General features: G+C 35.5%; 2 protein-coding genes across 4 annotated transcripts in view; one reads left to right on the forward strand and one right to left on the reverse strand.

Moving 5' to 3' along the window:
* Window positions 1-2,634: 2,634 nt before the first annotated feature.
* On the forward strand, window positions 2,635-14,923 carry CSRP3 (cysteine and glycine rich protein 3). 2 transcript variants are annotated; one of them, XM_087921267.1, is made up of 7 exons: window positions 2,709-2,759; window positions 2,870-2,974; window positions 5,841-5,984; window positions 9,711-9,882; window positions 11,949-12,081; window positions 12,559-12,652; window positions 13,320-14,923. In XM_087921267.1, the coding sequence occupies exons 3-7, from the start codon at window positions 5,873-5,875 to the stop codon at window positions 13,391-13,393; spliced, it is 585 nt and encodes a 194-aa protein (XP_087777393.1). In that variant the 5' UTR covers window positions 2,709-2,759; window positions 2,870-2,974; window positions 5,841-5,872; the 3' UTR covers window positions 13,394-14,923. The 2 variants fall into 2 exon arrangements, with proteins under 2 accessions (XP_026562297.1, XP_087777393.1); XM_026706512.2 differs by lacking the exon at window positions 2,870-2,974 and having other exon boundaries at window positions 2,635-2,759.
* The window catches only part of ZDHHC13 (zDHHC palmitoyltransferase 13), a 29,509-nt gene continuing 27,144 nt past the window's right edge, over window positions 14,646-17,010 (reverse strand). For both annotated transcript variants that reach the window (XM_087921265.1, XM_087921266.1), the window contains exons 16-17: window positions 16,426-16,523; window positions 14,646-15,073 (exon numbers count right to left, since the gene is read on the reverse strand). In XM_087921265.1, coding sequence (XP_087777391.1) covers window positions 14,935-15,073; window positions 16,426-16,523 — 237 coding nt within the window. In that variant the 3' untranslated portion in view covers window positions 14,646-14,934. The remainder of the gene's footprint in view (window positions 15,074-16,425; window positions 16,524-17,010) is intronic.

Below are 17,010 nucleotides of genomic sequence, written 5' to 3' on the forward strand. Positions count from 1 at the left end.
GGGTTTGGGTAGTCAGAGTTGGTTTGAGACAGTTCTATGGATAATTGGTTAATTATTCTGTGAGGCTTCTTTCACAAGTTTTAAGTAGTTGGATGTCAGTATGCAATAGCTTTATGAGTTATTTCTCTATTTTATTTCATGAAATATATTGCTTCTTTAACTCCTACAAATTGTCCTTATTGTGAATAGAAAGAAAATACAGTAATTGCTGTTTGTTGTCATATTAATGTAAAATCAGCTACAGATCAAAAAGTATTTCCTTGAAAGTTGCTATTCTGATTCTGGCTCCTAAACAAAAATGCACCTGCTATTTTTCCCCTGTTTGTATTGTATGACTTTTGCAATATGTACATCAGCTCTGATTTATTTCCTGCTGCCTATCATGCAAGTAACATTATTAGTTATCTAATTTGGTTGAGTTCTTTTATGAAGATATATGATCTTGGGACTGATGAAGTCATTTTGGGGACTGATGAAGTCATTTTTGATACGCTTCTTTCAATCATTTGTATGATATGGGTGGTCTGATTAACTCAAATACAGGTAGTCCTTGACTTATAACAGTTCATTTAGTGTCTGTTCAAAGTTACAACGGCACTGAAAATGTGACTTATGACCATTTTTCACACTTAGGACCTTTGGCAGCATTCCCATGGTCATGTGATCAAAATTCAAATGCTTAGCACTGACTCATAAAGGTTGCAGGATCTCAGAGTCGTGTGATCACCTTCTGTGACCTTCTGACAAGCAAAGTCAATGGGGAAGCCAGATTCACTTAACTGTGTTACTGCAGTCATTCACAACTGTGGCAAGAAAGATCATAAATGGGGCAAAATTCACTTAAAGTGTGTTTCACTTCATTTGTTGTCATAAATCAAGGATTACCTGTAACTGCATCTGCCACTTTCTATCATTTTGTAAAGTCAATCTGTATGTCCACTTAGGACTATAGTGTAGATGACATTATTTAGGTACTTTCTGTTTTACTTTACAAAAAGATGTATGTAATAGCATTCTGGTTATTCTTGCTGTAATACATTGATCACTTGCATAGTGCATTTTGCCAGCTGAAAACGTTATATCTGATGCAAATAAATACGCCATCCAAGTTTGGAAAATATATGAAAAATTGTCATGTACTCATATATTCCTAGATAAATAAAAAAATAGAGAATTAATATATATATATATATTAGACATATCTTGAATTCCTTAAATTATAACTTAATTGTTATATAGTTCTATGATTTCTATTCTTTGCTGAAATTACTTGGGTTCAGGAACTCAATGGGTTTATTTTGGAGTGGACATATATGGGATTATTGGGCTAAAATTACCTTTAAATATACATTTAGAAGAACAAGAATAGATGCATAATCCTTAATAAGCTTATCAGATGCAGTATTCTGTTTCCAGGGAGATCACAAAAAGACATTAAACCTCTCATTTAGATTCTCTAGCAGTTGATAGTCAGATCATTGCTAGCGTGAATATACAACCAACACAATCAGAGGCCAGTGTCATTCTCCATGAATATCAGTAGGAGATGACCAGTCTGAGCCTGTGGGAGGGATCAACTGTGTCATCGGTCTCAAGTTACTTCACACCCACAAGAGATCCATGTCCAGCCCACCTTGAATTCCATGACTTATTTACCGCCAATTTGCTTTAAATGTTAATACTTCCGATTCTTGTAGAGAGCTTTAGCGTGCAATAAACCTAGATATTCATTTGAACTGTCTGGGCTCCAGATTTCCTGCACTTAACAATAGCTGTCTTCTTTCATTGTTCCTAGCATGGTAGTCAGCGTGAGTAAATATGAACTAAGGGGACTTAATGATTATTCCTAATTATTCAAATATCCCTGCAGATGCTTCTTAATAGATCACTGATCCATTTTATTTTGGAATTGGACTATGTACTATATTTCATTTTATTGACAAGGTTGCATGACTAATCATTCAATAAACTGCTACATTTAGTTTAGCCTTAATTTATGAGGCAAGATGATGGCCTGCAGATGTTTCGTACTTGCCTCGTACTATTTGTCATGCTGGCCGGAGCTGATGGAATTAAAGGGTATTAGGTTGCCTAACCTGTTTTAATCTGTCAATTGTAATAAACATTTATGCTGGGTTCTTTTTTCTTAACTTGGTCTCTAAGAAGCAGCAAAAGAAAAACAACAACAACCCTCTCTTGCAACCTTTGATTTAGCGGAGAAGCGGCGGCAACATGTGGTATGATGAGTATCATCTCTGGATATAAAAAAAATGATCAAGGTGATAACAGGTTTTTTTTTTCTATTCAGTTTGGGAGGATAACAAATTTTTACAAGATCTTCATATAATAATAATATACCATAGTTACAGTTTCTGCGCAACCAATATTTTCTAAAGCTGAGTGGTCTGTCTAACTGAATTTCACTTTATTTTTAAGGATTCAGCTTTAATTGACAATCAGCTCAGGCTTGGGGTCTTATTGATTCATTTGATTTCTTTTTGCCTAGACAACTGCAGTTGGAAGCATTGACTGTAATATGAGGGGCCCACATTGTTCTGTTACTTGGTCATAACTGATGTTCAATCCAAGGCTTTGTCACAAGTTATTTTAAGCTACCTGATAGCAGTAACATTGCTCACATACCCCTGCCCCAACTTACACAGCCCGCCTCTCCTGGAAAATATTTAAAGTCAGCTGGATCTTGGCTTGGTCTCTTCAAAAAGATCAAGACGACAAGAAGATACGTACGTTTCCTTCTTGTAAGTCCTGATAAGAAACATTAAGGGGTACGGTCTGCTATTGTTTAGTGAGGGTGGTTCTTTCCCATGGAGAGAAATGGATTGTTAGAATTTCTTTATTACTGTTGCAGGTTTGTTTGTTTTTGGAAAATCTGGAATTTTGGAATTCACATCCCTCCTTCCCCCCCCCCCCCAAAAAAAAAAAAAAAACCTAGTGTAATGGAGCTGTCTTGCTAGTAAGTTCATGTAATATTACAATCTAGGATTCTTTTAATGAATACGGTATATTTTCACAATCAGTAGAAACCAAAGAACTCAACCCAGTTTGGTCTAGTGTTTAAACCACCCAGCTGGAAACCAAGAAAGTATGAGTTCTTGTCTTGCCTTAGATATGAGAGCTGGCTGCAGAGTTTGGGGTTGATCCCTCTCTTGCTGTTCAACTTAACTCTCAGGGCTGTTGTGAGGAAAATAGGAGGAGAAGGAAGGAAGACTGGCCACTGAAACAAATGAATGGTTGCAGGAACTGGTAATGTTTAACAAAGTGAATGACTGGAAAGAGATGCTGGAAAGCTGAATGCAAACTTCAGGTAGTTTTTCTGCATTTCTGAAATAAGATAAAAGGAAAGATCTCAAAATCTTGGAGCTAGTGCCACTCTGGGAGAACAGTTTTCCTGTGATGTGTATCTTTTAAAAAGTGCCACTGTGTTGTGAAACACTGAATTCTATTTGTAATCATTTTCTGAGGAAGAAAAATTGAAGCTACATGCCTTAAATTATATTGGATTCTTCAATGCAGTTTTTAGACAAACCATAAAGATACTCCAGTTTCAAGGTTAGAGATCTCTCTGTAAGTTTGTTGAAGAAAATCAAATGTTTTTTGCAGGACAGATTGAGAGAAAGGAATTTTTCAATTCATTTGTACTACATACAACAAGCTCTTATTTTCTCTGTACCAGAAAGAATTTTAATCAACAGGTATCGTCTTAATTTGGGGGAGAAATTTTTCATGTATGTAGATGATATTTAACATGCAGGGTTGCTTCCATGATTCTTTAGGTTCTTGCATGTATTTCCCTTTGGTTGACTTGTGTTCGGCCTATATGGTAAGGGACTACATTCCTTCCACCAACTTCAGGCTTATAAGTTGGAGGCAATTTTTTTATACAGATGTACCCTTGGAATAACAAGAGTTTTCTATAGCCCAAAGTTTCTTTTACATTCTTGGCAGATTAGAGAAGGTACAACCCAGAAGTGAAGGGGGGGGGGGGGGAGAGGGAGAGAGAGAGAGAGAGAAAGAAAGAGGAGATTTACTTGTTATTTTATTGACCCATGGTGTAATGGACTGATTGAACTGACCATTATCATATATTCTGCAGGTAGTTGGAAAAAATAGTTTGCCAAGTATTCCCAGCCATAAGTAATGTTGATTATGCCACTATACAAATCAAACTAAGGTATAGATATATTTGACTGAATTCAAGAGAACAACCCCTGAGCCAAAATTTAACACAGGGAGAATACAGGAAGATAGTATATGATTATTTCTATTACTTGTGTTTAACTCTGCCTCAATATAGTATAATTCCAATATTTCATCTTATATTTTAAATTGGGAAACTGGTAATGTAACTCATTTTTGTATTATTCTTAGGCATAATACTTTTCTCTCTAGTTCCCTTTTTCTGTGACATCAAGACAATTTTTTAGGAGCAAAATGCTCAGTGAATCTCAATGCTATTTCTGACTTGGTTAAAAAAACCTTAATAGTGTTTTGGTCCAGTGTCAGTTAGATAAGCTATCTCTTAGGGAAAAAACTATAATAAGAAAGTGATTTGCTTGCCAAGAGGGTTAAAAGATGGACTGAGCCAGAAGTTCTCAACTGGTCATAATGTAACAGACTAAGGCTAGAAAATATGACTCACCAAGACATCAAGAAAAGAGTATGAGCAATGCAGGTCTTTTCTGTGACATATCTGAAATAAAGGGCAAGGAAAAGGTCACTGTTATATTTGCTTGCTGTAGCCTACTGGCCAACATCGTTATTGTCCCATAAAAATGTTTTTCTGTGTGGATTTACTGACAATATCACTCACCTAACTTAGAAAGGCAGAGGCAAAGAGCATTGGATCCCCCTTTTCTTCCATTGAATCATGGAACATTTGGAATGCAACATGGATGACAATTCAAATACCACTTGAGTTTATTTGTATTTGTCCCAGACAGGATGGAACACAAAAATTTTAAATCTGGAATCAGAGTGTAACCATAGTACCTTAACTAGAATTTATACTGTTGATGTTTGGGTATGCTGTTAGCTCCCCAAATTTAGTAATAGCTAGAGTTATTTTTTCAGCTCCTTTTTGCGCCATTTGGAAAATCTGTAATGCAGGGAGGTCAAACTCACGGCATCACAGCATCACTGCCACTAACTCAATGCACAAGTTTTCACAGTGGCTATAAGATCAAGGTAGTAACAGTGTTCTGTTCTTGATTATTGTCTTATCTGGCTTTCCCCCCTACTATTAAACACTAATAAAGATTTTCCAATCTCTAGTTCCTCTGTGTGCCACAATTTTCCACTTCCACAATTCCCTGGAATGATTGTTCCAAGGGATATCATGACAGATTATACGGGATGGTGGCACCCAGGAAGGGAGGGCCTCTACTGCCAGATGGTGGGCAGAACCTCTTACATGTTTGGTAACTTTCACAATCCTTGAGGATTTTTATCAGCTATTTTTCATCCTCTTCTTATTTTTCAGACTTGACCCTTCATAAAAGATTAAAAGGAGATTCTTACATTTATGATGCATCTCAATTCCCGTAATTTAAATTTGCCAACCAAACCAGAGTCAAGGCCTACATTTTTGTGGGACTTATCCTAAGTATGCCATATCTTGACTGCAGCAAAGAGAGTAAATTCCTTTTCTCTGTCATCTAGTGGTTGCCTGAACGTTTGCAGCCATATACAGTCGTCCCAACTGAGAGCTCCATTATGACACAGCTGGATAATTCGCATAGCATCATGTTAAAATGTTTTAGTATATCACGCTGGAGGACTAATTTCTACTAATTATGTTTCATTTATTTCTGGATTTAAAGGTGCCAGCTCAAGCCAATTGAAAAATTCAAAGATGCCAAATTGGGGAGGTGGAGCCAAATGTGGTGCCTGTGACAAAACAGTCTACCATGCTGAGGAAATTCAGTGCAATGGACGGAGTTTTCATAAGACATGTTTCCTATGCAGTAAGTTTATGTTTCTTCTTTCACTAAACAGTTGTAGATTGTTATTCCTCATTGTGACTCCTGGAATAATAGCTAATATCCTTTATTTCTGCCTACCAAAAGAGCAGCTTAAAAGTAATTATTGTATTCAAATGTCATATTCATGAATGAATAATTACTAAATAATACATCGGTCCTTCATTCTTATAAAGTTTTGAGAAACCTATTTCATAGTGCTTGAGATAACATCTTTTACAGAGCCATAACATCACTCAAGTGGATTAACTCACAGAGCATTATGTCATAAGGTTAGCAATAGCAATGGCACTTAGACTTATATACCGCTTCATAGTGCTTAATAGCACTCTCTGAGTCTAAGCGGTTTACAGAATCAATATATCGCCCCCCAACAATCTGGGTCTTCATTTTACTGGCATCGGAAATATTATGGTTCATTAAATAATCTGTAAAAGGTGAGCTTCCATAAAATTAGTTATAAATTCCTTTATTAACCACAATTTTTAGGACCATACAACATAATAAGCCAGAATTGATTGGCTCAGAGTCATTGATTGAGATGGATGACTACAGAAATTGAAAACAAACAAATAAATAAATAAGCTGATAAAAAGTAAATTAAAAAATAAGCAATATTACGACATAGCATGATTTGTGAATCCAATTGCAGCAAAGGAAGGAGCCTTCAAGGTACTCTGGTCCAATTTTCTACTAATGTAGAATATCCATTACTACGACTTCCAAGAAGGTTTGAATAGCAACTCTTCTGGGGTGAAAAAATGTATGACTTATATGTGATAGTTAAATCGGCATATTTTCAGTTACTTCTATTTGCTGACATCTCTGTTTTGTTTATGAATAGTGCCATGTTGGATAACATAAAGATTCACTTTCAGAGAAACAAGCTTGAATTCACTATTTCTAGTCAACTAGAAGCTCTACATTGTAGTTATCTAAGATCTATGATGAGTCCTCTAGCGCTCCTCCAAAAATGTATATCAAACACTAATTTTAATATGACAAAAGAAAAATATTTATTTATCGAACTATTTTGCCTGGAGGTGTCTTTAGGCAGCTTACAAATATTATTAGATGCATGGATACATCTTATATCTATTTAATCTTGATTTTCAATAGCATTAATATGGTTTTTCTCCTGGCCTTCCTCATTTTAAAGACTAATGAATGTCTTGCCACAAGAAAGATTGTATATTACACTGTTAGAAAATAGATGTTTTTTTCATTCATGACCCTGATAATTAGTTAGATGTCTCTATCCATGTTTATAGTAAGTTTTGATTGTTGAAAAAATAATCAGTGTTTTTGGAGATTGAAGGAGTGAAGGAGAATAAGGAGACCGAATAATCACTACCGACATAAATTATATGACATCATAACTGATAGAATAGTTTACAGTCAGTCTGTGCTAGGATCTATGAAGAATCCAGATGTTGAATATGTTGCATCAAATCAATTAAAAAACAGACTTTGATAAAAGAATAATTTAGCAACCGAAAGAAGGGCTAATGGTTGGCGGGGAGACGAGAATCTGTACTGTATTCTTTCCAATCTTTCTCGAAAGGTGGACATTTGCTTTAATATTCAACACAACTTCTCCTTTCCTATAATTGAAACTGACATTCTTGTGACTAGAACAAAGGAATAGAAGTTTTAAAGTACATGAGAGTTGATTTATGGCAAAACGTTAGGAAAAGCTTCCTGTCTCTTAAGTCCCTGATCTGTAATTGATTTTCTCAAAATAATGGCCTATCTACTGTTCACACCCAATGGATGGCTGAAGATCTGATTTCTTTCCTTAATACCTGTTCCTCAGAGTTGATGGCTAAGAATGAGGCAGCCCCCCCTTTCTCTCTGTTTGCCAGATACGAGGGGGGGAAAAGTCTTTTATACAATGTCTTTTAATGTGCAACATTAGATTTTATTATAGGGACTTTTACACCGCAACTGCATCCTCATTATCTGAGAGTTAAATTCTTATTAAACTTAATAGACCATACTTCTGCATACAAGGCATCAAGGTTGCTGCTGCTTGGTTGGTTGCATCATAAGTTTACATTAATTCCTGTAGCAAATGTTTGTGAGCTAGATTTGTTGTTTAAATTGTTATATCATTTTATGGTGTGTTCACACAGCTTGATGTATAATTAGTAGGAAATTCATATAAATAATAAATCGCCTTCAGTCATTAATTTTGTGGAACAATGTTGGCAGAAAACACAGCCTCTCCTGTGTGTGTGTGTGTGGGGGGGATTCTACCCCTTATGATGTGACTTGCTGTCATTAACACCTCTGATTTGTCCAAGTCAGTTTTGACTTAAAGGGCATCTGTGGTGGCTGTGTGGCTCAATCACAATTTGTCAACTTCAAACTACTTTCTGACAGATGAGTCTTCTCAGCCAGCAGAGAAGGCTTTGGGGCCATCTGTTGCAGCACAGACCCTCTGTTCCAAAGAGGCCAAAAATAGAAGCACTTTATCTGCTGCTGGAGCTATCCCTTAACAATTCAGAGAGCAAACATCATTATCTTTTCTTCCCAGATGAGAATGTAAAATAGTCAGGGAAAAAATTCACAAAATCACAGAACATTATTTCTTTAGAGGGCTCAGTTTTATCCATTCCAATTTGCTTCAATTGAATCAACTTTTATTTTGTGATCTTAATGCACTGGAGAAAATTCATTTGTAACATCTGTGAATATCTGCCTTGCTTTCCTTAAGACAAATATGAAACATTTGCAATGGCCTTTGTTAATTTCGTAAGCGAACTAAGTTACAGTCATATAGCTACCAATATGATTGCAATATAGTCAGAATAAATCTCATTTTTGTTCCATGGGGGTAGTGGTGGAATTCAGAAAAGTATTACTTCCCACAATTGTGACCCAGACGTAGCCTGTAAATATACATTGCCAAAATACAAATAAAGCTTAATTTGCATTAGACTTCAAAGGATCTATAAGTATTCAAAGCACTTCACATAATCTTAAGGAACTTTGTAACGGTGTTTTACAAGGTCGACATGCTTCATGATTTCCACTTCAAAGCTGGATAGGCAGACATGGTTTGTGGCTGGTAAGGGATATGAAAGAGAAGCTGTCCCATGCATAATATTTATTATAATACCGCACTTGCTTAAAGTGTGTTTTTGTTGAGGAAATGTTCTCCTCAAATAGGCAAACTTAATGTGGCTGAGCTTTGTAGAAGATCCAGGTCCAGTGAGCACCCAGATTTAGTTTCCTTTGGAGAAAAGTATCACTAGAGGTTTAATAGCATTTCTGTAATACTTCTTTAGTTATAAATCTATGTGCAGCTAGCCATGGCTTAAAGTTGCAACAGAGCACTCAAGAACATAGGACCAACTCTCCCAAAAGAGACCTTAAGAATTTCTGAACTCAAAGCTTTCTGTCCTTGTCACCATCAATGAATTCTAGCTTGAATTCTAGTTTTTTCTTCTTCCTGTGTATGTTATCTTTCTTATGGGCTGTAATGGTGAGGAAAACAAACATGTATTTTCCATCCTAGTTTTTCTGAACCCATGAATACTTCTCATTTCTCTAACAGTAGATGCAATTAGTTTATATTGTCTTTGATGATTACATGGGAAACTTGTAGTGTCCTCATTTTCAAACCTCCAATGCAGATTAGTAAAATGCAGGTGTCTCCGTTTGAAGATCAGGACCATAATGTGTGTTTTCATCTTTCTTTCTCAGTGGGTTGCCGGAAAGCTCTGGACAGCACAACAGTAGCGGCTCATGAATCTGAAATCTACTGCAAAACATGTTATGGGAGGAAATATGGCCCCAAAGGAATTGGCTATGGGCAAGGCGCCGGTTGTCTCAGCACGGACACAGGAGAACATTTGGGACTGGATTTACAGCAGCAGTGAGTGAAATTCTGGGTCATTTTATAATTATAGCTGTGGTTGCATTCAGTCATTTGGCTCAGTTTCCATAACAACATGCTGGAGAAATAGTTCTCTGGTTGTTTTTCTTTAATTGATACAATCATTTTCCTAAAACCATTTTAATGAGGCTTAGTCCTTCAGGGGTATTACTTTAAAATGATTACCTATTATGTTGGGTAATTGTGCTACCATACTGAAAGAATACTTTCTTTACATGGCACCAGGAAATGAAGTCTTATTTATACATATTTTACATTTTGTAAAAAAAAACTAGAAATCTAAATGTTAACTCTTTGAGCTGGAGGCAGAGCCCTCCTGACTTCCAGGAGCTCTATATATATCACATAGCTGAATATTGCATTAATGGTAATTACACAATGAATGGATTATTGTTATTTATTTATTTGATTTCTACTCACCTTTACTTTGTATAATTCAAGGTGGCATAATTATGTCCTCTCCTTAAAATTATCCCAACAACAATCTTGATTACTTTGTCCAGTCACATTATCCTGAAATTTTCCTCACTCTTGAAGTAGTCCCAGCATAATCTGCTGAGTGTTTTCCTTTTAGGATACAGTGATCCTATTAATTATAAAGTATGGTCTTTTATTTCCAGAAGCCCTCCTTTATATTTAGTTATTTTTCGAAAACTAACTTTTGTCGTTTATTTCAGTCATTTAATTTTTACAAAACAAATGGGATCCCTTGACACCCCGTCTTTTTCATTTATATGAAACTGAATGTTCTTTCTAAAATAAGTTTACGTATACTGTTTGATTTTAGGTATTTTATGAAAATATGTGCTTTTGTAAAGTTCTCTTGGTTTTTAGTGTTGAATTTGACTTTGTAAAGCAAAGTTATAAACATAACCATTTTTTTTCTTTATGAACCTCCTTCAAATCCGCCCTCTTTTCAGATTTATTTTTTTCTAAGAAAAAGTAGTCACTGTATTCTAATCTGAAGTAGAATATTTGTTTTGAGTATCTAAGATTAAGCATTACCTGCTGCTCTATAAAGTTCCATGTTCATATTTCTATAAGTAGAAATAGAAATAGCATTTAGACTTATATACTGCTTCACAATACTTTACAGCCCTTCCTAAGCAGTTTACAGAATCAGTATATTGCCCCTAACAATCTGGGTCCTCATTTTACTGTCCCTGGAAGGCTGAGTCAGCCTTGAGCTGGTGAGAACCAAACTTTTGGCAGCTGGCAGTCAGCAGAAGTAATCTGCAGTTCTGCATTCTAACACAGCCCTAAAGACAGAGAAAATATCATCCTAATTGCAAGCTCTGAGAGCACCAAGGACCCTTTGCCTTGAATGTCTGTAAAATGATTTTTTACCAGTTGTGGGAACTTAATATGGAGGGCACTATAAGGGCAAGGCATTCCCAAGCATAGGGTCCAATATACTTTTGGCCTCATTTCTTCTGAAATCTGCAATAACCATAATACTACATGGTTCTATGACACAATCCTTATTATAATGTATGTCTTTTATTCTGAAATTTCACCAGGTGCCTTTGCTTTTGAATGGTGCCTTTTATGTCTCTAATTCCTTTACATTTTGTCTGTGTTAAATTTGTAGCTATGGTTCTTGAACCTACAAAAATCTGTATATTTATTATTCTTCAAAATACCACACTTTTTGTGATTTTGTTGCTCACATCTTTTTAGCCATTAAGAATAGTTACTTTTATATTTCTATTATTCGTCATATTTATCAGGATTTGTCAAAGGAGTAGATCTTCCTCTTTTACTTCACGCTGACCATGAACAATTGAATATTCTGCTATGAACTATGGTCAGCATGAAGTCAGCAACTGTGTTTCAAAGAACAGCCTGGCAATAAATTCTTTAGTATGTATAGTTCTTGTGTTACATTGCTAATACTGGTGGCTCTATTGAAAGCGTGGATGTTCTTTCTCTCTTTCCCTCTCTCTCCTTATTTGCTACATTATTTTTCAGGTCAGATATTCCTAAATTTAACTAATCTTTGATATAAAAAAAAGTTAATATATGCTAAATTGTCTTGCCACCAGCTCACCAAAGCCAGGTCGTCCTTCTACCCCTACCAACCCTTCAAAATTTGCCAAAAAGTTTGGAGATGTGGAAAAATGTCCTCGTTGTGGAAAATCAGTGTATGCTGCAGAGAAGATAATAGGAGGAGGAAAGGTAAGAAATCTATGAAATATGTTATCCCAATACACAGTTACCATTAAAACACTTTGGCTGACAGCTATCACAAACCAAGAATAATTAACAAAAGTGTTGAGTGCTTCATATTCTCAGGAGATACAAGATTGAGATTCCAAGTCTACACAACACTAAAGAGAAGCCATATGTTGATATGCCAAGGATTATGCTGCAGAGACATATTTGTCTCCTTTATTTCACATTTTAAAATAACAGTTCATCCTGATTTTGCAGTTGATAGTACAATTCTGATCTGCTTGATGCAACAATAATTATTACTATGATTTTCATATCTATTCAGCATATCACATGTATTCTCTGAAGTCCAGATTAGTTTGTGAAAGATAAATTAAAGCCAGATAATTCTTCTCTTAATCTACCAATAGACTGCCAAACATAAACCTTGTTGCGCAAATACTTTATGTGAATTTATTCTTTTTTTGTCTTCGGTTTCAGCCTTGGCACAAGACCTGCTTCCGATGTGCTATTTGTGGGAAAAGTCTAGAATCTACAAATGTTACGGACAAAGATGGAGAGATTTATTGTAAAGGCAAGTGTAATATGTAAAATATAATTTCAGAGAAGCTTATTAGCATATAGACTCAGACTATGCATGTTGGATTTAGACAGAAAAAGTTTTTCAAAGAAGTATCTAATGAAACTTGATTCTTTCAAAGATTATGGTGAAGGATACATCCATACATCACTGATAGATTGATCATTTTCATAGCAAATTCAATGAAGAGCCAGTCTGGTCAGGGGATTAAGACATCAGGCTAGAAACTGGGGATTATGAGTTCTAGTTCTGCCTTAGGCTCAAAGTCAATTGGGTGACCTTTGGGCATTCGCTATTCTCAGTCCCAGGAAGGAGGCAAGAACTGAAAACTAAATTGACTAGTCACCAGGAATCAACAATGACTTGAAGACAAAAAAAAAAGTACAGTAAAATTTTAATTTCACAATTTTGGTTGTAAGAATTTTTTTTTAAAAAAATGCTAGTTTGGAATTATGTTTAAATTTTCAAAGCATTTTACTGCCCTAAATATGAACCAGTAAAGGAGCAACATGGTTATTTAGGTTTAGGCATTTAGGCATATTTCAACATGGTCCTGTTTCCAAAGTTTTATAGAAAAGTTGGATTTTATGAAAGATTAATGTTTTATGTTGACAGGCTTATGAGAATAGCTAAATCTATCATTTCTTTCTTTGTTTTACAGTTTGCTACGCAAAGAATTTTGGCCCTAAAGGAATTGGATTTGGTGGCCTCACTCAAGTTGAGAAGGTGGAATAAGATGCCATGTTGATATCTCATTTAGGCTATCTAAATAAGTAACCATTAAAAGTTTAATTTCTTACACAGTGGTTATATTATATTGTGGGAAATCATTTTGGAAAAATAGCATTTCATTCCTGAGCAATAGAACTCCAGAACATTGAGATGTGGACTGTTCATAAATACCGGTAGTTTCTGAATCGAAATTCTGGTTATTTTATCAAGATAATTGCACAGATAATCTGACACTGTTTTTACACTTGTGCTAATTAAGCAAAACTCAATTCCTAGTCTTTATCATACATCATATGAAAATCAACCAAGAGAAGATGGCACATGAAATATAGGCATTGATAACATACTTTAATATGTGAATTTTGACTGACAGTGGCTTGCTGACGTTGATGGGAGAGAGAGATCTGATCTAACCTCTCTCTCTCTCACACACACACACACATACACAGAGGCAGGGGTGGGATTCAAATTTCTTAACAACTGGTTCTGTGGGCATGGCCCAATTTATCGGTGTGGCTTGGTGGTCATGACTGGCTGGGCATGGCCTGTATGTAAATATTATATTTATGTAAATATTGAAGCTTTTTTTATAAAAAAGAGCAACTTTTACCCCAAAGCAGGCAAAGCAGGCAGGCAGATTGAGTTGCTCACAGAATCACAGATTCATTCAGAGGTCTATCTTTCTGCCCTTGGCCACCTGAGTCTGCACTGAATAGAAGCTTCAGTACTAATCTAAAGATTAGCTAGAAAGCAAGAAATCCAATGGTTTCCTGCTTTCCAGCTAATCTAAATCTCCCGGCACAGCAGAACAGCTAATGGTTTGTGGGGGGGGAAGGAAAAATAGAAACTTAGCAGGCAAGTTTGCCAAGTATGGAGTGAGTGAGCGGGGAGAGTTCCCGCAGGCCATGTGGGCAGCGCAGACTTGTGTTCCTGCGCAGCCTGGATTAATTACTTTGTGGGGTGTTCTGGGGGTGACATTTCTCTGCAGCCCACCAAAATTTTCTCACAGACCACCAGTGGGCTGTGGCCCATGGTTGGCAAGCACTGCTATGTCTTTTTCCTAAATCACTTTGGGGGATTTGATCTAAGCATTGCATCGTCCTAATATATAGCTATATATCAGCAGAGAATTATCATAACTACCTATGAATTAAAAACTAAGTTTCATTACAGTAGCATATTTTGATATTTCAAATCATCTTTATTTTCTTTACTGAGTTTAAATTTTGAAGAATGGAGATAAATGAATCAGAGATAGATTTTCCTGCTTTATTTAAAAATAATCTTTTCTGCAGCTGAGGAAGCTTAACATTTCACAACTGTATTTTTCCAAATCCAAGTATTTCAAAGTATTATACACAAGCCATGGTTGCCATTGCATTTCCAGTTTGCTTCAGTTTAACCATGTAAACTTTTTTTTTCTGGAATAGCAATCAGACACATAACAAATAACAAAATAATTTGTAATATTCTTTACAATATTCTAAATATCTTTTTTGAAAACATCCAATAAATTCCAGATAGTCGATTACAGATTTTCGTCTTCACACTGGATGAATGTGTCGATCTTTTGCCAAATTAAACATTAAAGTATACTGCTTAGTCCAATCAATTACGGTGGGCTTGAGAATCCCAAAGCATCTACACTGAAAGAAGTCGGCAATGTTCTGGAAGAATCCAAGACTAGAAAAGAAAGAAAAGTCACACAGACTGAAAATAACCTTCATATTATTTTTTAAAAAAATTTATGCTGACAGGATCTTAATATCATGGAAGTATCCAAGAACTATTGATAAGTTTACAAATCAATTGCTTTCAAACAAGTACTATGTATACTAGTCATTTCCCATTGTTTGGATCAGTGGCACACTTGGAATTTGAGGCTACGTTTGTGGCTTGGTGATTTCCTACCAGAATGCCATGACAAAGAGGGGATTTCCTATTTACAATATTTTACCAAATACTCTTTTTTTTTTAGTAAGCAGTTTTGTGAAATTATGAAACAAATTAGAAATAGGTTTTGAGTTCAAAAGCACGGAAAACACTTTTTAAAAGACATACCTTTCTATTCTGACACTGAATTCATAGAATTCAAGAAAAAGTGAAGCTCAACAATAAGAAACTAGGTATATGACAGATACAGTGTTTGCTTCAAAATGCCAAACTGTGTTTGACTTTATACATGGGTTTTAAATTACAGGTAATTGTGAAAGACAGGGATCATTTTCCTTGTCAGGCTCCAAAAACCAAGAAACACTACAGAGTTACTTCTAAGCAGTTTCCTTTATTCCTTACCTATAGATAGAAATAGCAATTGCACTTAGACTTACATACCACTTCATAGTGCTTTCCAGCCCTCTCTAAGTGGTTTACAGAGTCAGCATATTGGCCCCAACAATCTAGGTCCTCATTTTACCAACCTTGGAAGAATGGAAGGCTGAGTCAACCGTGAGCAGCCGGCAGTCAGCAGAAGTAGCCTGCAGTACTGCACTCTAACCACTGCACCACTGGGGCTCATGCCAATCTTGCCAAACTAAAGCAACTACCTGCATTGTTAAAGATATACTCTGAGACTATGTAGAGAGTAACTATCTTGACCTTCTTTCTACCAACCAAACTATCTAAATTTGAATTTTAGCTGAAAACAGAGGAACATGAGTGACATGTAAGAGAATAACTAGGGTTCCATGCACGAATTACATTTGAAGGAAGTATATGCACCCCAATCATCTTTTTATTAGTGAATAATTTGATAATTATGTGGAGATGTTGCCTCATTCCCCTCTACATACCCAGAACATCTTAAACTCAATCTACAAACAATTGCCCTGAGCACTTTATTATTTATATGCAAGATACACAACAGCTCTTTATTGTTTTTTGGGGGGTGGGGTGGGGGGGGAGAGAATAGTTTTAGTAATGGTGGTTGCATATTTTAAAGCAATTATATTTTTTAAAGCAAGCCAAATTTAGCAACTCTGAGTACTTCAAACAGAAATGGTTATTGAATAGTGATACTTTCTAGATTGACTTACTTATATGGAGTCTTCCTAAGTGAAATAGGATGCTTGGAATATTTACTCTGCTTTAGGAGAGTAGCCCTTTCATGTGAAGTCAATCCAAGAAATGCAATCTGAAAATAAAAGAATTAAAAAGGAAAAAACTAACTGAATGCCAATTAATACTGTATATAAATAATATATTGACAAACGAAATATCAAAAGTACATGATATAATGTTTCTCCTTTTTAAACAAAGAAAAATAATAGTTTTTTCAGTTGAAAATGCACTGATAAATGAAAAACAGAGGAACGACACTAGCAAATCAATCTGTTAACAGAAGTTAAAAATATAAATTAATTGAAGTCTGTATCTGAAAGACTATATAATGCAATTTATCCTTTAATGATTATGCACTGCAATTATACTGGGACAAGAACGTTCTCTAACTAGGCTCTAATTCAAAATCCAAAATAAGCTGATATGGCTTTTGAGGTATTTTCATGTCCTGATATTCATTTACACATATGCACGAACATAAGGCACACAGACACATATATTTAAATGTATATATAAATAAATGTGTTTATGTGTATGGACATGTGTGAGTGTGTATGAAT

This window comes from Pseudonaja textilis, chromosome 1, assembly GCF_049901715.1.
Source record: "Pseudonaja textilis isolate UNSWEBS1 chromosome 1, rPseTex1.2, whole genome shotgun sequence".
Taxonomy (NCBI): domain Eukaryota; kingdom Metazoa; phylum Chordata; class Lepidosauria; order Squamata; family Elapidae; genus Pseudonaja; species Pseudonaja textilis.

What these genes read in the sequence shown, in the direction of transcription:
- CSRP3 (XM_026706512.2), top strand. Translation starts at nt 5,873, where the DNA reads ATGCCAAATTGGGGAGGTGGAGCCAAATGTGGTGCCTGTGACAAAACA. An exon ending in GGACTGGATTTACAGCAGCA is followed by an intron (nt 9,883 to 11,948) that starts GTGAGTGAAATT and finishes TCTTGCCACCAG; the next exon opens with CTCACCAAAGCCAGGTCGTC. An exon ending in AGATAATAGGAGGAGGAAAG is followed by an intron (nt 12,082 to 12,558) that starts GTAAGAAATCTA and finishes CTTCGGTTTCAG; the next exon opens with CCTTGGCACAAGACCTGCTT.